The following is a 23685-nucleotide window of genomic DNA, read 5'->3' on the forward strand; positions in this document are numbered from 1 at the left end:
GGGTAAAGGGTGGTCACAGTGGGTGAAAGACAAAATGTAAAGCTTACTATAAGCATGTAACTAAGTCATGGGAATTTAATGGATAGCATGATGACTGTTGTTAATATTACTGTATTTGGAAGTTGCTAAGAGTAAATTTTTTTAAATTTAAAAACACTGATTAAGTAATATGTGAGATAATGATGCTAAGCCTTTATATGCCTTAGAGTATAAGATTCAGGAGGTCAGCATATTTTAAGAGTAAATCTTAAAATCTTAAATCTCATCACAAGAGAAAGCAAATTCTGTAACTGTGGATGGTAATGGATGTTGACTAGACTTGTGACCATTTTCAAGTAGATACAAATATTGAATCATGTTGTACACCTAAAACCAAATTATTATGTGTCAATTATGCTTCAATATGAAAAATAAAAATTTCATGCATCAAAAGATACCATCCAAAAAGTAAAAAGACAACCTATAGAAAGAGAAAATACTGCAATTACATATTGAAAAGGTGTAGTACCTAGAATATATAAAGAACTCTCATAATTCGATAGCCAAAAGGCAACCCAATAAAAAATGGGTGAAGGGCTTGAATAGACATGTTGCCAGGGACAACAAGTGGGCAGCAATGAGTGAAAAGAGAAGAGCTCAGCATCTTCAGTCCTCAGGGAGAGGCAGAACAGGGCCACAGTGAGGTGCCGTCACATGCAGAAGAGGGGCACAAATAAAAGGGGACATAACAAGTTCTGGTGAGCATGTAGGAAAATTGTAACTGTAGTACTTTGTTAATGGGAACGTCAAGTGGTGCAGCTGCTATGGAAACAGCTGCATTTCCTCAAAAAGTTTAGTATTACCAAATACTCTAGCATTTCTACTCCAAGGTATGTACACAGAATTTAAAGCTGGTTTTAAGAACATGAACAAAAATTTGTACATAAATGTTCATAGCATTTTTCACAATAGCCAAAGATGGAGACAATCCAGTGTCCATCAACTGATGAATGACTAAAGTGTGATAGAGCTTTATCATGGAACATTATACAGCCATAGAAAGAACTACTTGAGGTATGTCACAGCATGGATTAACTGAAGCATCATGGTAGATAAGGAAGCCAGATACAAAAGATCACATATTGTATGGTTTCATTAATTTGAAATGTCCAGAATAGGTAAGTCCATAAAGACAGAAAGCAGATTAGTGACTGCAGAGGGCTGGGGGAAGTATAATACGTTTCACTTGAACTGTTTTGTTTGTAATAGCTTTGCTTTGTTTTGTCTCACTCTGTGAAGCAAAGTTGGTGTTTTGACTTGCTGTATAGACTCTCTAGAGGTCCTGGCTAGAGCCCTCTGAAGTAACCCAGTATTTAAATAATGCAAGACCTCTAGCTAGTGTGCTTGAGCCTTAGTACGTAGCTATTTGCAAATCAAGCTCAAAGGCTCAGTGTTGTCTTCAGTTGAGCCTCATAACACCACAGAGCTACAAAAACATTACCTATATCAACCTGTGTGAGTACCCAGTGTAAGGAGGACATTCCATTTTCACGTTGATTCAGCCCAAGAGTTTGCCTCGAAGATGATTCCCATCATGATGTTACCCCTGGCTCCCAGCGCTGAGACCCCAGTCCCAGCCATGCTTACAGCTGCCTTTTCTAAAGATGCTGACACATTGGACGTGGTCTATATTTATTGCTCTTTTTCTTCTGATACCAGGAGCTCTGTTTCCTGAGCCCTCGTTTGCTTAGCCCATTATCCTGATACACTTGTTGCCCTCTGCCAATATGTCTGTCCCTACACTCCTGTGTTTGAAGGAGAATCTCTGTGCTATTCTAAAATTTAATGCTGTTTTTTCCAGGAAGCAGCTGCCACATCTTGGTCTGCCACTCGACTTCACTGGCAGCGCCTTCTCCCCTGCCCCCCAGCTCTCTATCAGGACATCAGACCTGTAGCTCCAACCTTGCCCACCATACTCACTGCTTCTACTTAGTCTGACAGAGAAGGGAGAGATGGAGAGAGAAGGGAGAATGTTAGGGTGTTTGATATCAATTAACAGAAGTAAGAAAACTGGAATATTGGAACCTCACATTAAGATAATGGTTATTCCTGAGTGAGAGGATTGCAGGTGGTTTTATTTTCTTTTTTCATCTCTGTTTTTCATGGAATGGCAATAAAGTACTATTTGAACAATAAGAACAATAAAATACATATTTTTTTGTGGGTGAGAGATAATTTTGGTCATGTTCACTGAGATATTGAAGTCAGTAACTTTCACATCTCCCCAGTGTTGACGCCTTTCAGGGGAGCCCAACACTCTCCTGCGTTAAACAATAGGCTTAGTTTGGGAAGACAGTCAGCGTGCAGGGTGTTTTATTTAAATCAAAACTACTCCATGTTTAAGTCAGTCCCATGACCTTTCTCTTGTCTGATCCTTTTAATTCGTCATTAAGTGTACATATTAGCTAAAATGCTTTCATTTTCAGATAATGAAACTACATGAACAAATTCTTAAAGAACTTGAAGAAACTATAGAAAACTGTGAAAATGCCAAATCAAATGCTCAACGAACTAGAGAAGACTTTGAAAAAGATATTTATAATGATGAAACAAGCATAGATGCCTACAAGTGAGAATTTTTCATAAATGCTGCTTATAGTATTTAAAAGTAAAATATTAATTAAGAATATAATTTATATTCTTATATAAAAACCAGATAAAGAGAAAGTGAATTGCCAGATAAAAAGAAAACTAATTACACATATTATCACAAAGTTTATATCTAAATTAAAATGTCTATACACTTGTAAATCTACGTGTGTATAAATTCCTAAAGCACTATTGCTCTGTGTTGTTCCAAAGCTCCTCGTATGTCACCAGACTGCCTCTCAGTATGACATAACAATATGTGACCTGCTGAGTGAGCAAAAGTGACTGTTTTTAAAGTAAATTCTATATGGTTCTGTGTGATACAATAAAATTTTAGTCAAATGGATGAATGGTTTAGTATGGAAAAACATACTCATCCTGGAGATAGAATTAAGTAAATATAAGAAGAATGAAGAACACAAAACTTATACAAAATTCTATGATCTAGATAACATCCAGGGAACATACATTATGTAATTTTAATCCATTGGAAATTGTTGCATCCTAATTTTTGGCTAAGTGACATGGTTTTTGTGTTTTTTTGTGTTTTTTTGTAAATATTCCTGTGTACTTGTAAATATTCCTTCTGCACTTTATTGAATACATTGTTCTTTACTGTTTCATTAAGTCAAGTTGCTAATTATGAAGGCTAATCTTGATATATTCTTGTTATTTCAAGTATGTTCAAAATGCTGACTTTAAGGCTCAAGTGGCACCTGTTGAATGAGATGCTTTTTTAAAAGATCCCCAAGAAGCGCTGTTCCATATCATTGCTAATTTTTACTGCTTTTCTGTCAAGTATTGAGAAATGTGGAAAAATTACCTGTAGTAGGATATATCTGTCTACATCTTTTTATTTTTCATGCCATCAGGTTTTGTGTCCTGTATTATAAGGGTCTCTTGGGTTCATAGAAGTTACATCTTCCTGGGAAAAGATTAATCTCTTTCACTGTTATGAATTGACTTTCTTTGACTCTTGGAATACTTTGTACTGTAAACTCAACTAAGATATTAATTTAACTTCATTATCTTTCTTTTGATATTTGGGAAATATTTTCAGTTTTTAAGTTTCAGTATGTCTTAGTCCTTATGTTTTGGAAATGTCTCCTGTCAGCATCACATAGTTAGTTTTCTTAAAAAATCAGTTTGAAAGTATTTTTAGTAGTGGACCATCAAGTGCATTTGCAAATTACTAATACCTTTGGGTTTCAACTACCATGTATTCTGTTTGCCTCATGTTTTACTTCTTTCTTTTATTGTTTTCTTTCACATTACTTATTGTTTGCTCTCTAGTTTGGTAATTATAATTCTGTTCCTGTTCTTCTAGTAGGAGATCCTATTAATTGCTACATGCAAACTTAACGTCGTCTGACTCTGAAGGCACTGTTTATCTGTCGGACTTAGACAGGGACTTACAGAAATTTTTACTGTAGTTACCACATTGCTCCTGAAATAAATATTTGTCATGGAATATTTCATATCTTTATAACCCATGGGAATATTGTTGTTACTATTTTAAACAATTAAGATAGTTTTTTAGATTTTTCCTCATAATAACTTTCTTCTTTGTTCTTATTTTCCTTCAGACATAGACTTCCATGTGGGAGCACCAGTTGGATTAGATCCTTGAGAATACTCTTTAGTGGATATCTGCTGGTGTGAAATTTTCTGAGCTTTTGAAAGATATTTTCTGTTTTCATAGGTATCTTGATTCTTAATATTCTTGATTCTTAATTCTTTAATAGATTTAATATATCATTCTATAATCTACTCATTTTCACTTTTGCTGTTAAAAAGTATATTGGCCATTTGACTAAGTGTTACGCAGTGAATCCATATTTTTCCTTTGAATCTTTTTAAGATTGTATCTTGGGTTAGAAATTTTATTTATTTTGTTTTATGAAGATACTGTAGGTGTGGGTCAGTTTTTATTTATTCTGATGTGATTGTTAGTCTTCTGGTCTTTTTGAATCTATTAATAACAGTTCTCATCACCACTGGGTAGTCTTAGTCATGATCAATTTTTTTTTTATTTTTTTTTATTTTTTTATTTTTTTATTTTTTATTGAAGGGTAGTTGACAACAGCATTGCATTACATTAGTTTCAGGTGTACAACACAGCGACTCAACATTTATATACATGATATCTCTAGGTACCAGGTATCACCATACCAAGTTGTTACAATATTTTGACTATATTCCTTATGCTATACATTACATCCCGGTTACTTATTTATTTTACAATTGGAAGTGTGTTTATATATATATATATATATATATATATATATATATATATATATATATTATGAGGGCATCTCTCATATTTATTGATCAAATAGTTGTTAACCACAACAAATCTCTGTATAGGGGGGTCAATACTCAATGCACAATCATTAATCCACCCCAAGCCCAATTTTCGTCTGTCTCCAATCTTCTGATGCATAACGAACAAATTCTTACATGGAGAACAAATTCTTACATAGTGAATAAGTTACATGGTGAACAGTGCAAGGGCAGTCATCACAGAAGCTTTCGGTTTTGTTCATGCATTATGAACTATACACATTCAGTTCAATTATGAATATTCATTTGATTTTTAAACCTGATTTATATGTGGATACCACATTTCTCTATTATTATTATTTTTAATAAAATGCTGAAGTGGTAGGTAGATACGAGATAAAGGTAGAAAACAGAGTTTAGTGTTGTAAGAGAGCAAATGTAGATGATCAGGTGTGTGCCTGTAGACTATGTGTTAATCCGCGCTAGACGAGGGCAATAAACATCCACGTATGCAGAAGATTTCTCTCAGAACATGAGGGGGGAGGTTCTAAGCCTCACCTCTGCTGCTCCCCATTTTCTCACCTGATGGCTCCCTGCGACTGTGCCTGTCTTAGGTTGTTCCTCCCTTGAGGAATCTTACCCGTCTCTGGCTAACCAGTCATCTTCCGGGGCCATACAGGGAAATGTTAAGTTGGTAAGTGAGAGAGAAGCCTTATCGTTTGAAAAGGTTAGCTTTTTACTTCTTTGCATATTTATGCCCTGTGGCTTCTATGCCCAGCATTTGTCTTGAGGTGTCTTTACCACTTGGAAGAATTATGATACTCGGTAAATTCGACATGTGGCACGAGTTCTATTTAAAGGTTGTGATTAGGTAGGAAGAAGAAAAGCTACAGAAGTAGCAGGCAGAAGAAAACCTGGGAAGATTGATTATTTCTTTGACATATCTTCTTGTAGAGTAACTTCAGCATGGATAGGTTTTAAACGACTAATTAAATTGTGCACACACATTAACATAATAGGAATATAGTTACCTAACCAAAGCATACCTGTAATTACCAGCCATCTCCAGTGAAACCAAGAAAACCAGTTAGGCACCTTAGGCATTTGTGAAAACTTATCTATGATATGGTGGATATTGTCCGACTGAACTTAAACAGTCTGAGAGAATTCAGATAAACTAGAACAACCCATTCCTGAGGACTGTTCATATCCCATATGTTCTTTTAATGATAAATAGTCTGTGGTTGTAAGATTTTGGAGTGCTACAATTTGCACTTCTCCTAATTCTTGGTTGAGTTCCAACAGTATAGATCCAGTCCAATTTTTGTTTTACTGCATGCACAGGCTAGCTTAGATATTTCCTTCATCTTTCCCATGGCAAGTCCAGGAACTGGTGGGATGAGTGCATCTGCACCTGTGACAGTGTGTGGATCTTTGTTGAATTTTTTTTTTTTTTTTTTTTTTCTGATCATCTTCTGTCATGAGTCTTCCCGAGAGTGCTGATGTTGGAAGTTATTTTTCATATCGTATCTTAGTTCATTTTCGGGGTAGCCAAATTAGGCTTTGATCCTCTGTATAAACACAAACAGACCCTTTGCCTACACTTTTATATGTCCTTTATATCATTGTGTAGAACTCATTAGAGGTCATCACATAGGAACTGCATTTTTTTTTTTAATCATTAATCTACACTTACATGACGAATACTTTGTTTACTAGGCTCTCCCCTATACCAGGTCCCTCCTATATACTCCTTTACAGTCACTGTCCATCAGCGTAGCAACCTGTTGTAGAATCACTACTTGTCTTCTCTGTGTTGTACAGCCCTCCCCTTTCTCCCACCCCGCTATGGATGCTAATCTTAATACCCCCCTACTTCTGCCCCCCTTATCCCTCCCTACCCACCCATCCTCCCCAGTCCCTTTCCCTTTGGTACCTGTTAGTCCATTCTTGAGTTCTGTGATTCTGCTGCTGTTTTGTTCCTTCAGTTTTTCCTTTGTTCTTATATTCCACAGATGAGTGAAATCATTTGGTATTTCTCTTTCTCTGCTTGGCTTGTTTCACTGAGCAAAATACCCTCCAGCTCCATCCATGTTGCTGCAAATGGTTGGATTTGCCCTTTTCTTATGGCTGAGTAGTATTCCATTGTGTATATGTACCACCTCTTCTTTATCCATTCATCTATCGATGGACATTTAGGTTGCTTCCAATTCTTGGCTATTGTAAATAGTGCTGTGATAAACATAGGGGTGCACTGATCTTTCTCATACTTGATTGCTGCATTCTTAGGGTAAATTCCTAGGAGTGCAATTCCTGGGTCAAATGGTAAGTCTGTTTTGAGCATTTTGATGTACCTCCATACTGCTTTCCACAATGGTTGAACTAACTTACATTCCCACCAGCAGTGTAGGAGGGTTCCCCTTTCTCCACAGCCTCGCCAACATTTGTTGTTGTTTGTCTTTTGGATGGCAGCCATCCTTACTGGTGTGAGGTGATACCTCATTGTAGTTTTAATTTGCATTTCTCTGATAATTAGCGATGTGGAGCATCTTTTCATGTGTCTGTTGGCCATCTGTATTTCTTTTTCGGAGAACCATCTGTTCAGTACCTCTGCCCATTTTTTAATTGGGTTATTTGTTTTTTGTTTGTTGAGGCGTGTGAGCTCTTTATATATTCTGGACGTCAAGCCTTTATCGGATGTGTCATTTTCAAAGATATTCTCCCATACTGTAGGGTTCCTTTTTGTTCTATTGATGGTGTCTTTTGCTGTACAGAAGCTTTTCAGCTTAATATAGTCCCACTTGTTCATTTTTGCTGTTGTTTTCCTTGCCCGGGGAGATATGTTCAAGAAGAGGTCACTCATGTTTATGTCTAAGAGGTTTGTGCCTATGTTTTCTTCCAAGAGTTTAATGGTTTCGTGACTTACATTCAGGTCTTTGATCCATTTTGAGTTTACTTTTGTATATGGGGTTAGACGATGGTCCAGTTTCATTCTCCTACAGGTAGCTGTCCAGTTTTGCCAGCACCATCTGTTGAAGAGACTGTCATTTCGCCTTTGTATGTCCATGGCTCCTTTATCAAATATTAATTGGCCATATATGTCTGGGTTAATGTCTGGATTGTCTAGTCTGTTCCATTGGTCTGTGGCTCTGTTCTTGTGCCAGTACCAAATTGTCTTGATTACTATGGCTTTATAATAGAGCTTGAAGTTGGGGAGTGAGATCCCCCCTACTTTATTCTTCTTTCTCAGGATTGCTTTGGCTATTCGGGGTCTTTGGTGGTTCCATATGAATTTTTGAATTATTTGTTCCAGTTCATTGAAGAATGTTGCTGGTAGTTTCATAGGGATTGCATCAAATCTGTATATTGCTTTGGGCAGGATGGCCATTTTGACGATATTAATTCTTCCTAGCCATGAGCATGGGATGCGTTTCCATCTGTTAGTGTCCCCTTTAATTTCTTTTAAGAGTGACTTGTAGTTTTCAGAATATAAGTCTTTCACTTCTTTGGTTAGGTTTATTCCTAGGTATTTTATTTTTTTTGATGCAATTGTGAATGGAGTTGTTTTCCTGATTTCTCTTTCTGTTGGTTCATTGTTGGTATATAGGAATGCCACAGATTTCTGTGTGTTGATTTTGTATCCTGCAACTTTGCTGTATTCCGATATCAGTTCTAGTAGTTCTGGGGTGGAGTCTTTAGGGTTTTTTATGTACAGTATCATGTCATCTGCAAATAGTGACAGTTTGACTTCTTCTTTGCCAATCTGGATTCCTTGCATTTTTTTGTTTTGTCTGATTGCCATGGCTAGGACTTCTAGTACAATGTTAAATAACAGTGGGGAGAGTGGGCATCCCTGTCTAGTTCCCGATCTCAGCGGAAATGCTTTCAGCTTCTCGCTATTCAATATAATGTTGGCTGTGGGTTTTTCATAGATGGCCTTTATTATGTTGAGGTACTTGCCCTCTATTCCCATTTTGCTGAGAGTTTTTATCATGAATGGATGTTGAACTTTGTCAAATGCTTTTTCAGCATCTATGGAGATGATCATGTGGTTTTTGTCTTTCTTTTTGTTGATGTGGTGGATGATATTGATGGACTTTCGAATGTTGTGCCATCCTTGCATCCCTGGGATGAATCCCACTTGGTCATGGTGTATGATCCTTTTGATGTATTTTTGAATTCGGTTTGCTAAAATTTTGTTGAGTATTTTTGCGTCTACGTTCATCAGGGATATTGGTCTGTAGTTTTCTTTTTTGGTGGTGTGTTTGCCTGGTTTTGGTATTAGGGTAATGTTAGCTTCATAGAATGAGTTTGGGAGTATCCCCATCTCTTCTATTTCTTGGAAAACTTTAAGGAGAATGGGTATTATGTCTTCCCTGTATGTCTGATAAAATTCCGAGGTAAATCCATCTGGCCCGGGGGTTTTGTTCTTTGGTAGTTTTTTGATTACCGCTTCAATTTCGTTGCTGGTAATTGGTGTGTTTAGATTTTCTGTTTCTTTCTGGGTCAGTCTTGGAAGGTTGTATTTTTCTAGGAAGTTGTACATTTCTCCTAGGTTTCCCAGCTTGTTAGCATATAGGTTTTCATAGTAGTCTCTAATAATTCTTTGTATTTCTGCGGGATCTGTTGTGATTTTTCCTTTCTCATTTCTGATACTGTTGATTTGTGTTGACTCTCTTTTCCTCTTAATAAGTCTGGCTAGAGGCTTATCTATTTTGTTTATTTTCTCGAAGAACCAGCTCTTGGTTTCATTGATTTTTGCTATTGTTTTATTCTTCTCAATTTTATTTATTTCTTCTCTGATCTTTATTATGTCCCTCTGTCTGCCGACCTTAAGCCTCATTTGTTCTTCTTTTTCCAATTTTGATAATTGTGACATAAGACTAGTCATTTGGGATTGTTCTTCCTTCTTTAAATATGCCTGGATTGCTAGATACTTTCCTCTTAAGACTGCTTTTGCTGCGTCCCACAGAAGTTGGGGCTTAGTGTTGTTGTTGTCATTTGTTTCCATATATTGCTGGATCTCCATTTTGATTTGGTCATTGATCCATTGATTATTTAGGAGCGTGTTGTTTAGCCTCCATGTGTTTGTGAGCCTTTTTGCTTTTTTTGAACAGTTTATTTCTAGTTTAATGCCTTTGTGGTCTGAAAAGTTGGTTGGTAGGATTTCAATCTTTTGGAATTTACTGAGGCTCTTTTTGTGTCCTAGTATGTGGTCTATTCTGGAGAATGTTCCATGTGCACTTGAGAAGAACGTGTATCCTGTTGCTTTTGGATGTAGAGTTCTGTAGATGTCTATTAGGTCCATCTGTTCTAGTGTGTTGTTCAGTGCCTCTGTGTCCTTACTTATTTTCTGTCTGGTGGATCTGTCCTTTGGAGTGAGTGGTGTGTTGAAGTCTCCTAAAATGAATGCATTGCATTCTATTTCCTCCTTTAGTTCTGTTAGTATTTGTTTCACATATGTTGGTGCTCCTGTGTTGGGTGCATATATGTTTATAATGGTTATATCCTCTTGATGGACAGAGCCCTTTATCATTATGTAATGTCCTTCTTTGTCTTTTGTTACTTTCTTTATTTTGAAGTCTGTTTTGTCTGATACCAGAATTGCAACACCTGCTTTCTTCTCTCTGTTGTTTGCTTGAAATATCTTTTTCCATCCCTTGACTTTAAGTCTGTGCGTGTCTTTGGGTTTGAGGTGAGTCTCTTGCAAGCAGCATATGGATGGGTCTTGCTTTTTTATCCATTCTATTACTCTGTGTCTTTTGATTGGTGCATTCAGTCCATTTACATTTAGGGTGATTATTGAAAGGTATGAATTTATTGCCATTGCAGGCTTTAAGTTTGTGGTTACCAAAGGTTTATGGTTAGCTTCTTTACTCTCTTACTGTCTAACTTAAGTCGCTTGTTGAGCTATTATAAACACAATCTGATGATTCTTTATTTCTCTCCCTTCTTATTCCTCCTCCTCCCTTCTTCATATGTTGGGTGTTTTGTTGTGTGCTCTTTTTAGGAGTGCTCCCATCTAGAGCAGTCCCTGTAGGATGCCCTGTAGAGGTGGTTTGTGGGAGGCAAATTCCCTCAACTTTTGCTTGTCTGGGAATTGTTTAATCCCTCCTTCATATTTAAATGATATTCGTGCTGGATACAGTAGTCTTGGTTCAAGGCCCTTCTGTTTCATTGCATTAAGTATATCATGCCATTCTCTTCTGGCCTGTAGGGTTTCTGTTGAGAAGTCTGATGATAGCCTTATGGGTTTTCCTTTGTAGGTAACCTTTTTTTTCTCTCTGGCTGCCTGTAATACTTTGTCCTTGTCTTTGATCTTTGCCATTTTAATTATTATGTGTCTTGGTGTTGCCCTCCTTGGATCCCTTGTCATGGGAGTTCTGTGTACCTCTGTGGTCTGAGAGGCCATTTCTTCCCCTAGTTTGGGGAAATTTTCAGCAATTATTTCTTCAAAGACATTTTCTATCCCCTTTTCTCTCTCTACTTCTTCTGGAATGCCTATGATTCTTATATTATTCCTTTTAGATTGATCACTCAGCTCTCTTAAAATTCTTTCATTCCTGGAGATCCTTTTATCTCTCTCTGCATCAGCTTCTCTGTGTTCCTGTTCTCTGTTTTCTAGTCCATTAATGGTCTCTTGCATCTCGTCCATTCTGTTTTGAAGTCCTTCCAGAGCTTGTTTTATTTCTGAATTCTCCTTCCTTAGTTCTTGCATATTTCTCTGCAAGTCCATCAGCATGGTTATGACTTTTGTTTTGAATTCTTTTTCAGGTAGACTGGCTAAATCTATCTCCCCAGATTCCTTCTCAGGGGAAGATGTAGCAGATGCCGAAGCTGTCTGGGTTAGTCTTGTCTGGATCATATTTTTTTGCCTTTTCATGTTGACAGGTGCTATTGACTGTCAGCTGGGAGGGCCAAAATATTCACTTGCTACTGGCCTTTCTTTACTGGGGCAACTGCGACCCCTAGTGGCTTGTGTTGGGTAATTGCGTGTAGAGTGGGTCTTTGTGTCTTGCCTGACCGGAAGGGAGAAATTTCCCTTTCTGTGGGCGGAATTTGTCTCAGGCTGCTTCTCTGCTTTCGCAGCGCCCGGTGCGGTAATGGATGGGGGAGCTGCTTGACTGTTTGCCTCCGTGAGGGGTCTCAGAGCTGTTGCCCAGGGGGTTAGTGCACCCGGTTTTCCCTGTAATTTCCAGCTGATGTACTGTGACCTGGGTTGTTTCCGTCAAGCTGTTAAGTCCCTGTCCCTTTAAGACTTTCAAAAAGCCCCCGCTTTTCTTTGTCACAGGGGCATCAGCTTCAGCACCCGCTCAGAGGTCTTACTCCCTGTTCCCCCATTATCCAGGGCCCCCTGGGCATGTACTGTGTCTGCGCTCTGGCCCTGATGGCTGGGGCTGGGTGTTCGGCAGTCCTGGGCTCCGTCTCCCTCCCGCTCTGCCTATTCTTCTCCCGCCGTGTGCTGGGGGGAGGGGCGCTCGGGTCTCGCCAGGCCGTGGCTTGTATCTTACCCCTTTCACCAGTCGCTGGGTTCTCGCTGGTGTAGCTGCAGTCTGGCCACTGTCCTGCGTCTTCTGGTCTCTCTTTTAGGGCTAGTTGTGTTTGTTGTATTTTCAAAAGTATGTATGTTTTTGGGAGGAGATTCCCACTGTCCTAATCACGCCGCCATGTTGGCTCCGCCTCCTCATGATCTCTTTAAACACCACCTTGGTTCCATTTTCTCTCTGTTTCTTCTAGAACTGAAGCATGTATTAGTTTTTCTCATTGTGTCATCCATGCCTTTTGATCATTTTTTCCTATTTTCCACATTTTCAAGCCTTCTGAAGTATTTCTTCTGGTTTATTATCCCTTAAATAATATTCTTTTATTCTGGTCTAATGTGAATGCCATCAGAATGCACCTTGCAGACCACCAACCATGAGAGAGAGAATTGACTGAAGGGCTCTGTGATCAGCAGCTTCTGACGTGGCTTCCCACGGTCATGGCCCCATGAGGATCCATCTTGTTCTTTCCCTTGTGCATGCGACTCCCCTTGCATGTGGGCTAGACCCAGGGAGTTGCTTCTAATGAGGAGACAAAAGCTGTGGAATGTCACTTTTATGATTAAGTTTAAAAACCCTGACTTTTTCTTGCTAGCACTGTCTTTATTGCTCTCTTCTTATTTGCTTTGATGAGTAGAGCTGCCTTGTCTTGAGATGCTTCATGGAGAAGCCCATACAGCAGGGAAGCAGAGTGGGCCTCAGTCAGCAACCCTTGAGGATCAGCCTGCTAGCATCCAGGGCTGTGACAGCAGCAGTAGTTCACTCTGGTTGCTTAAGCTGTCATTTTTGGATAGAAATATTCAAAAATCTTACTGTAGCAAGTTAATTTCTTAAAAAAATTTTGGTATCATTAATCTACAATTACAGAAAGAACATTATGTTTACTAGGTTTCCCCCCCTTCACCAAATCCCCCCCACATACCCCTTCACAGTCACTGTCCATCTGGGTAGTAAGATGCTGTAAAATCACTACTGGTCTTCTCTGTGTTGCACAGCCCTCCCATTGTCCCCCACGCACTATACATGCTAATCGTAATGCCCTCTTTCTTTTTCCCCGCCCTTATCCCTCCCTTCCCACCCATCCTCTCCAGTCTCTTTCCCTTTGGTAACTATTAGTCCATTCTTGGGTTCTGTGATTCTGCTGCTGTTTTTTTCCTTCAGTTTTTCTTTGTTCTTATACTCCACATATGAGTGAAATCATTTGGTACTTGTCTTTCTCCACCTGGCTTATTTCAATGAGCATAATACCCTCTAGCTCCATCCATGTTGTTGCAAATGGTAGGATCTGTTTTTTTCTTATGGCTGCATAATATTCCATTGTGTATATGTACCACATCTTCTTTATCCATTCATCTACTGATGGACATTTAGGTTGCTTCTATATCTTGGCTGTTGTAAATAGCGCAGTGATAAACATAGGGGTGCATCTGTCTTTTCAAACTGGAGTGCTGCATTATTAAGGTAAATTCCTAGAAGTGGAATTCCTGGGTCAAATGGTATTTCTATTTTGAGCATTCTGAGGAACCTCCATACTGCTTTCCACAATGGTTGAACTAATTTACATTCCCACCAGCAGTGTAGGAGGGTTCCCCTTTCTCCACACCCTCGCCATCATTTGTTGTTGTTTGTCTTTTGGATGGTAGCCATCCTTACTGGTGTGAGGTGATATCTCATTGTGGTTTTAATTTGCATTTCTCTGATAACTACCGATGTGGAGCATCTTTTCATGTGTCTGTTGGCCATCTGTATTTCTTTTTTGGAGAACTGTCTGTTCAGTTCCTCTGCCCATTTTTTAATTGGATTATTTGCTTTTTGTTTGTTGAGGTGGGTGAGCTCTTTATATATTTTGGACGTCAAGCCTTTGTTGGATCTGTCATTTACAAATATATTCTCCCATACTGTAGGGAACCTTTTTGTTCTATTGATGGTGTCCTTTGCTGTACAGAAGCTTTTCAGCTTGATATAGTCCCACTTGTTCATTTTTGCTTTTGTTTTCCTTGCCTGGGGAGATATGTTCAAGAAGAGGTCACTCATGTTTATGTCTAAGAGATTTTTGCCTATGTTCTTTTCTAAGAGTTTTATGGTTCCATGACTTACATTCAGGTCTTTGATCCATTTCGAATTTACTTTTGTGTATGGGGTTAGACAGTGATCCATTTTCATTCTCTTACATGTAGCTGTCCAGTTTTGCCAGCACCATCTGTTGAAGAGACTGTCATTTCGCCATTGTATGTCCATGGCCGTTTTATTGTATATTAATTGGCCATATATGTTTGGGTTAATGTCTTGAGTCTCTATTCTGTTCCACTGGTCTGTGGCTCTGTTCTTGTGCCAGTACCAAATTGTCTTGATTACTGTGGCTTTGTAGTAGAGCTTGAAGTTGGGGAGTGAGATCCCCCCAACTTTTTTCTTCCTTCTCAGGAATTCTTTGGCTATTCGGGGTCTTTGGTGGTTCCATATGAATTTTTGAACTATTTGTTCCAGTTCATTGAAGAATGCTGCTGGTAATTTGATAGGGATTACATCGAATCTATATATTGCTTTGGGCAGGATGGCCATTTTGACAATATTAATTCTTCCCAGCCAGGAGCATGGGATGAGTTTCCATTTGTTAGTGACCTCTTTAATTTATTTTAAGAGTGTCTTGTAGTTTTCTGGGTATAGTTCTTTCACTTCCTTGGTTAGGTTTATTCCTAGGTATTTTATTCTTTTTGATGCTATTGTGAATGGTACTGTTTTCCTGATTTCGCTTTATATTAGTTCATTGTTACTGTATAGGAAAGCTACAGATTTCTGTGTGTTAATTTTGTATCCTGCAACTTTGCTGAATTCCGATATTAGTTCTAGTAGTTTTGCAGTGGAGTCTTTCAGGTTTTTTATGTACAATATCATTTCATCTGCAAATAGTGACAGTTTGACTTCTTTACCAATCTGGATTCCTTTTATTTCTTTGTTTTGTCTGATTGCCATGGCTAGGACCTACAGTACTATGTTGAATAACAGTGGCGAGAGTGGGCATCCGTGTCTTGTTCCCGATCTCAGAGGAAAAGCTTTCAGCCTTTCGCTGTTCAGTATAATGTTAGCTGCGGGTTTATCATATATGGCCTTTATTATGTTGAGGTAGTTCCCCTCTATGCCCATTTTGTTGAGAGTTTTTATCATGAATGGATGTTGAATTTTGTCGAATGCTTTTTCAGCAGCTATGGAGATGATCATGTGGTTTTTGTCCTTCTTTTTGTTGATGTGGTGGATGATGTTAATGGATTTTCGAATGTTGTACCATCCATGCATCACTGGGATGAATTCCACTTGGTCATGTTGTATGATCCTCTTGATGTATTTTTTAATTCAGTTTGCTAACATTTTGTTGAGTATTTTTGCATGTATGTTCATCAGGGATATTGGTCTGTAGTTTTCTTTTTTGGTGGGGTCTTTGCCTGGTTTTGGTATTAGGGTGATGTTGGCTTCATAGAATGAGTTTGGGAGTATTCCCTCCTCTTCTATTTTTTCAGAAAACTTTAAGGAGAATGGGTGTTATGTCTTCTCTGTATGTCTGATAAAATTCTGAGGTAAATCCATCTGGCCCGGGGATTTTGTTCTTGGGTAGTTTTTTGATTACCGATTCAATTTCATTGCTGGTAATTGGTCTGTTTAGATTTTCTGTTTCTTTCTGGGTCAGTCTTGGAAGGTTGTATTTTTCTAGGAAGTTGTCCATTTCTCCTAGATTTCCAGCTTGTTAGTATATAGGTTTTCATAGTATTCTCTAATAATTCTTTGTATTTCTGTGGGATCCGTCGTGATTTTTCCTTTCTAATTTCTGATTCTGTTGATGTGTGTTGACTCTCTTTTTCTCTTAATAAGTCTGGCTAGAAGCTTATCTATTTTGTTTATTTTCTCAAAGAACCAGCTCCTGGTTTCATTGATTTTTGCTATTGTTTTATTCTTCTCAATTTTATTTATTTCTTCCCTGATCTTTATTATGTCCCTCTGTCTGCCGACCTTAAGCCTCATTTGTTCTTCTTTTTCCAATTTTGATAATTGTGACATAAGACTATTCATTTGGGATTGTTCTTCCTTCTTTAAATATGCCTGGATTGCTAGATACTTTCCTCTTAAGACTGCTTTTGCTGTGTCCCACAGAAGTTGGGGCTTTGTGTTGTTGTTGTCATTTATTTCCATATATTGCTGGATCTCCATTTTAATTTGGTCGTTGATCCATTGACTATTTAGAAGTGTGTTGTTAAGCCTCCATGTGTTTGTGAGCCTTTTTGCTTTCTTTGTACAGTTTATTTCTAGTTTAATGCCTTTGTGGTCTGAAAAGTTGGTTGGTAGGATTTCAATCTTTTGGAATTTACTGAGGCTCTTTTTGTGTCCTAGTATGTGGTCTATTCTGGAGAATGTTCCATGTGCACTTGAGAAGAACGTGTATCCTGTTGCTTTTGGATGTAGAGTTCTGTAGATGTCTATTAGGTCCATCTGTTCTAGTGTGTTGTTCAGTGCCTCTGTGTCCTTACTTATTTTCTGTCTGGTGGATCTGTCCTTTGGAGTGAGTGGTGTGCTGAAGTCTCCCAAAATGAATGCATTGCATTCTATTTCCTCCTTTAATTCTGTTAGTATTTGTTTCACATATATTAGTGCTCCTGTATTGGGTGCATATATGTTTATAATGGTTATATCCTCTTGTTGTACTGAGCCCTTTATCAGTATGTAACGTCCTTCTTTATCTCTTGTCACTTTCTTTGTTTTGAAGTCTATTTTGTCTGATACTAGTACTGCAACACCTGCTTTTTTTCTCTCTGTTGTTTGCATGAAATATCTTTCTCCATCCCTTGACTTTTAATTTGTGCATGTCTTTGGGTTTGAGGTGAGTCTCTTGTAAGCAGCATATAGATGGGTCTTGCTTTTTATCCATTCTATTACTCTGTGTCTTTTGATTTTTACATTCAGTCCATTTACATTTAGGGTGATTATTGGAAGATATGTACTTATTTCCATTGCAGGCTTTAGATTCGTGGTTACCAAAGGGTCAAGGTTAGCTTGTTTACTACCTTACCGTCTGACTTAACTCACTTATTTTGCTGTTATAAACACAGTCTAATGCTTATTTCTTTCCCTTCTTTTTTCTCCTCCTCCATTCTTCATATTTTGGGTGTTTTGTTCTGTGCTCTGTTTAGGAGTGCTCCCATCTAGAGCAGTCCCTCTAAGATACCCTGTAGAGGTGGTTTGTGGGAGACAAATTCCCTTAACTTTTGCTTGTCTGGGAATTGTTTCATCCCTCATTCATATTTAAATGATAATCGTGCTGGATACAGTGTCCTTGGTTCAAGGCCCTTCTGTTTCATTGCATTAAATATGTCCTGCCATTCTCTTCTGGCCTGTATGGTTTCTGTTGAGAAGTCTGATGATAGCCTGATGGGTTTTCCTTTGTAGGTGACCTTTTTTCTCTCTCTGGCTGCCTTTAATACTCTGTACTTGTCCTTGATCTTTGCCATTTTAATTATTATGTGTCTTGGTGTTGTCGTCTTTGAGTCCCATCTCTCAGGAGTTCTGTGTGCCTCTGTAGTCTGAGCATCTATTTCCTCCCCAAGTTTGGGGAAGTTCTCAGCAGTTATTTCTTCAAAGACACTGTCTATCCCTTTTCCTCTCTCTTCTTCCTCTGGTACCCCTATAATGCGGATATTGTTCCTTTTGGATTGTTCACACAGCCCTCTTAATATTGTTTCATTCCTGGAGATCCTTTTATCTCTCTCTGCATCAGCTTCTATGCGTTCCTGTTCTCTGGTTTCTATTCCATCAATGGCCTCTTGCATCTTATCCATTCTGCATATAAATCCTTCCAGAGTTTGTTTCACTTCTGTAATCTCCCTCTGGACATCTGTAATCTCCCTCTGGATGTCTGTAATCTCTGTCTGGACTTCATCCCTTAGCTCTTGCGTATTTCTCTGCAGCTCTGTGAGCATGTTTATGATTTTTATTTTGAATTCTTTTTCAGGGAGACTGGTTAGGTCTGCCTCTGCAGATCCTTTCTCAGTGTTGTATGAACTATCTTGGACTGGACTAAATTTTTTTGACTTTTCATGATGATAGCGGTGGCTGTAGGCAGGTTGCAGGTGTGTCAGCTGGGAGAAAAAAGTCCTTTCCTGCTTGCTGGTTGCCTTGCCCTTCTCCGCTGCCTGTGACGGTTACCTGCACTCCTCGAGCAGCCACCAGGTTAGTCCCCTAAGCTGCTGTGGGCAGGGTCTCCATCAGAGTAGCACGGAGCCCTGCGGGGAGTGGCAGGCACGGCTGGTGCATTCCTCCGTGATAGTCGCGCCCCTGCTGGGCAGCTGTGTGGCAGCAGCTGCTTTTGGGTTTGGCCTGGGTGGCTGTGCGTTGGGCTGGAATTCTGGTCAGCTGCTGAGAGTGTGTCTGCTCCTTTTGGCTCCGCTGCAGGTGCGCACAGTGCTCTCCCGTACAGGCCTTTACCAGGCTCCTCTGGCTCCACTGCCGCCGGTGCACACGAGCCGCACCCGGGCTGTTCGTTTGCCACCGCTGTGGGCTCTTACAAGCCTTTCCTGGTCTCCTCTGGCGCTGTTGGTGCATGTGATCTGCTCCCAATCCCTTCCGGCACCACCACCCCCGGCACACGCTGCCACTCTCCCGCTGGTGGGCCGGTGTGTCGGTGTCCGTGCCAGTTGGAGGAATGACTGGCAGGCTGCTTAGTGCCATGAGAGGCTTCAGAGCTGCACTGCCTCCCCGGGGTTTAGGGTGCCTAAGTTTCCCTGGTATTCTCAGCTGCCCGGACAACTTCATCCAGCTATGGGGTCCCTGTCTCTTTAAGACTTGCAGAAAGTTGTCACTTTTCTTTTGTCTCAGGGGTGCCGGTTGCGGGGACCTGTCCACAGTTTTTGCTTTTCCCTTTCTCTAATATACAGCACCCCGTGCACCTTGTGTCTGCATTCCAGGTGCAGATTTCTAGAGCTGGTTGTTTAGCAGTCCTGGGCTTTCACTCCCTCCCCTTCCTGACTCCTTTCTTCCTGCCGGGTTTTGGGGTGGGGGAGTGTTCAGGTCCCACCTGGCCTCGGTTTGTGTCTTACCCCCTTCGTGTGATGTTGAGTTCTCACAGGTGTAGATGTATCCTGGCTGTTGTACTGCATCCACTGGCGTCTCTTTTAGGAATAGTTGTATTTATTGTATTTTCATAAATATATATGTTTTGGGGAGGAGATTTCCTCTGAACTACTCATGCCACCATCTTCCCGTGACTCCCCTGGTAGCCAGTTAATTTTTATAATGCTGTCAGTACTCAATGTATTTCTAGGCTATATTAGGTGAGTTCATAGATTTTCTATCATCATGGTAGATTTTCACATGTACACATTCATGTATATACATGTATATTATTTTAATCCCTTTAATATTTCAGTCCTCAAAGTATGTTTTCATTTGATGCTGATATTTGAAGAGATTCCTCTTGATTATAGTTTTACTGATTGATTTTATTTCCTTAAAGTATTTCTGACTTTTTTCATTTTAGGTTGATTCTTCAGGTCACATATAACTGATTTCTGTGCTTTTATGTAAATCTAGTCATTACATTTTTAATAGATGTAGTTTATTCGCTTTTACTTTGTTTTGCTGGCTTGCTGCTGATGTAGGAAAGCCTTAGCAGAGGCAGCTAGGAGATTGGGCTATCCTCTGTTTCTCCAGTATGTTAGCTATGTTCTCTTGGTCACAGAGGAGTAAAGAAGGGAAGCACATCACACACGAGCTTCATAAGCCTCTGCTTCTGTCTGATTTGCTACTATCCAGATGGCAACAGTAAGTCAGATGGCTAAGCTCAAGAGTTAGAGAGCCCTGCAAGCTACATGGCAGAGGAAGGATGAACAGGGATGTATGAAGAATCAAGACTGTGTACTCCCAGTTTTCCATACTGTTTTTCTTGTTTTGCATATCTTGAAGCTGTCAGTTGTCTTCTGTCTTTATTTTACTCATTTATGTCTATCTCTGCATGAACACAGTCATGTATGTTCAGCATTTCACTCTTCTGACACAAAACAAATCTTAGCCCATATTAATTACAAATACAAAATTCTCCATCTTGTGACATTTAAAAAATTTCCTTGCTTAATTTTGAATATAAAAATACATTGTTTTAATAACTAATATTTAAACATGAAGTCACATTTTTATTAATTCCTATACTCATAATTACTACACCATATACTTGCTTTGATTTTCTTCTTATTTAAATCTGTTTCCAAACGTTCTTTTATAAGCATTAGAGGAGTCATAAATGAATTATTAAATAAAGTTGTAAAGATACTGTCCCTCACTACTTTTTCATTTGTTGAGAATTAGCACACATGCAGGAGTATGTGTGCACTCTGGTAACCATGCCCTGGGTTAAGATATAGAAACTTCCCAGTGTAGTAGAAGTTTCTCTTGTTCTTCCCAGTCTGTACACACCCCGCAAAGAGCTGATCTCTGTCCTGACTTCTGTCGCCGTGGTTAGTTTTGTCTACTTTTGAATTCCACATGAACAGAAACACAAAGCATATGTTCTTTCATGTCTTTGCTGTTCAACTTTGTAGTAATTCTTAGAACAGGTTGAGTGAGTCTCCCCATTTTATTATTCTAAATTCATTCTACATGATTGAGCAAGTAGTATAATGAAGATCTTTAATCTGCCAGTGCGGGCAAACCTGGTAGCAAACTTCTACTCTGAAGAATCTTTAAAAGGCTAAGAGTTGGTGGTGTTGGCTTCTCAGGAGATGGACAAGGAGACAAGTGAAAGAATACCTAGCTCTGCACCCATGACCCTGGGCGTCCACCCACCATGCACTCAGTCCCAGGCTGTGCCTGGTCGTCCGGTCTGGGGGAAATAGCACTGAGAGAAGAAAAACTAATTTCAGAAGAAGGAAGTTTAATTAAGCTTCTGCATGTTGAATGCTGGAGCTCTCTATATTTTCATCATCTACTTGGTTTCTAGAGTTCTGGTAGACCTCTTGTCTCCAGACATGAAAGGGTAAGAATCTTCTTGCCTGTTTGTTATGTTAATTTTCATTTCTGCAGTGCGGTTGTAGTTTTATCTATTTGACTCTTCTCCTAAAATCAGGGTTAGTGCATGAGAACCTGGGCTGATTCACTAAGTACCTTATACATCTGTTGGCCATTGGCATTTATTTTCTCGTGATTTCTTGTTTGTCTTTTCTTCTCATTTGTCTGTTGGGTGATTTTAAAAATTCCAGATTGCTTTGTAGGATTTCTTTGCACATAAATAATTTACTCTTTGATTTCTTATATGAATTTCAAATAAATCTCCCTGTTTGTTATTTATGGTACCTTAAAAAAAAGGTAGGGTTATCTGTATTACTTGCTAATATTTTATGAAAATGATAATTTTGTCATTTTTCTCACTGACTGTTTTTGTATGTCAAACTGTAACACCTACGTGTAAAGGGACTTTCATATTTGCAGTGTGTTTTCTACCTACCAGGCTAAGATACAGGATTATGTGATAAGCACTGATTAACACTCCTTTTCTTTGTGTAAGGTCACATGGGAACAAAGGACTCCTTGGCAATTACTTCTCTTCAAATAAGTCCCCTTTTTACTCAGCTGCAATTTTCTCTTTCACCTCCAGACTGTGGGAGAAACAGTGAACTAGGGCTTTAGTAATGTGTTGTCTTCTCATTTTTACATCTTTTTTTCCTTCTTTTCTCTTTCTTTTTCCTTGCCTTTTGATCCTTGTATTGTCCATCCTCTGAACCAGAGGTGCTAGGTCTCTTACCTGAAATCAAATCAAGAGGTGACTCATTATTAATAATTTACAAATCTCTTCTACCTCAGTTCCTTTCCATAGGAAACATAAATAATTTTTCTCACTATTTACTGCTTGATATCTCAGTGGCACTTCTCAGGAAGTGAAAGTTTAGGAATAAACTCCATTGATTTACATTATTCAGTCAGAAGCTAACTTAATTATGATTTTCCTTTCTGTGTGGGTAAAGCCAGCTGTTCTCTTCTAGGAGGGAGGTGGGCAAGCTGAGTGACATGTGCGCCCACTACTGCACGTCAGCCGAGTGTGTCAGCGTCAGTATGGAGGAGAGTGAAAAGGCTGTGACCAAGGCACTGAAGGAGACTAAGACATCAGAAGGAGAACTGCTTGCTTTATCAAAAACGGTGAGTTTTCACATTGAGAAGTTGTAAAAAACACTATTTTTAGTTTTGGGCCATGCTGTTTAGTCTTTTTCTGTGTCAGTAATTAAATAGCCATTAGCCAGAATTACCAGAATTTCAGCAGCTTCACACAGCACCCATTCACTCTCTCAGAGCTTCTCTGGGTCACGGCTCCCTCGGTTCCTCTGCCCCAGGTTTTCCAAGGCTGAATTGGGGTGTCAGAGGCCTGCGTTTCCTTCTGGAGGCTCCAGGATGAACATGCTTTCGTGCTCATTCCATTTTGGCAAGGTCCAGTTCCTGTGATTTCATAACTGAGGAGTCATGAGCCTGGGATTGTTCTTAGTCTGTAGAGACTGCCTGCGCCCCATGGCTCGTGGTCCCCTTCATCCTTGAGTCAGGAGCTGTGGGCCGAGTCCTCTCATGCTTGCTGTCGCTCTCTCCTTCTCTTACGACCCATCTTCCTTGCCTTCCTCTGCTGTCACATCCCATTCACTGGATAAAAGGAAATAATTAAATAAAAAAAGAAGTAATAGTATCATAAAAGACAGTAATGTACACATTCCTGTACCAATTTGCATACCTAACAAGAGTTTAAACTGTGTTGTTTTGGGTTTTTTTGCCACTTTCAATTAGAAGGCTCTTTAATTATATCTCCTTAGGTTTTTTAAAGTTAATCCATGATTGAATGAAACTCAGCATATTTGAATGGCTTTTTGGGGGTCATTTTTATTTATTTTATTTTGTGAAAAATCTGCTCATAGTTTTCCCCCCATGTTGAGTTATTTTTTTTATTGATTTGCATAGTATTTGTTGTTTATTGTAGAAAATAAATATTTTTAAAATGTTAAAAATATTTTTTACTGTCTTTCATTTCTTTATCTTAACTTCTGATAAAGACAAACTTCAATTTTAATATACTGAATGTTGTAAATATTTTCTTTTGAGCTTTGTGCTTTTCTAAAACTTAAATTTTTTTTCCTACCTTGTAAAAGTAAAAAAAAAATTCTCTGTTTTATTTTAAATGTTTTGAAATTTTGTTTTTCATATATACATGGTGCTTTTAGGTGAAGCT

The 23685-nt window shown here is 39.0% G+C and overlaps 1 protein-coding gene across 1 annotated transcript in view; it reads left to right on the forward strand.

Moving 5' to 3' along the window:
* Positions 1–23685, forward strand: part of CCDC178 (coiled-coil domain containing 178) — a gene marked incomplete at its 5' end in the record, with an annotated part of 479198 nt that overhangs the window by 58121 nt on the left and 397392 nt on the right. The window contains 2 exons of the mRNA XM_036885068.2: positions 2466–2608; positions 22463–22616. Coding sequence (XP_036740963.2) covers positions 2466–2608; positions 22463–22616 — 297 coding nt within the window. The remainder of the gene's footprint in view (positions 1–2465; positions 2609–22462; positions 22617–23685) is intronic.

Source organism: Manis pentadactyla, chromosome 6 (genome assembly GCF_030020395.1).
Source record: "Manis pentadactyla isolate mManPen7 chromosome 6, mManPen7.hap1, whole genome shotgun sequence".
Taxonomy (NCBI): Eukaryota; Metazoa; Chordata; class Mammalia; order Pholidota; family Manidae; genus Manis; species Manis pentadactyla.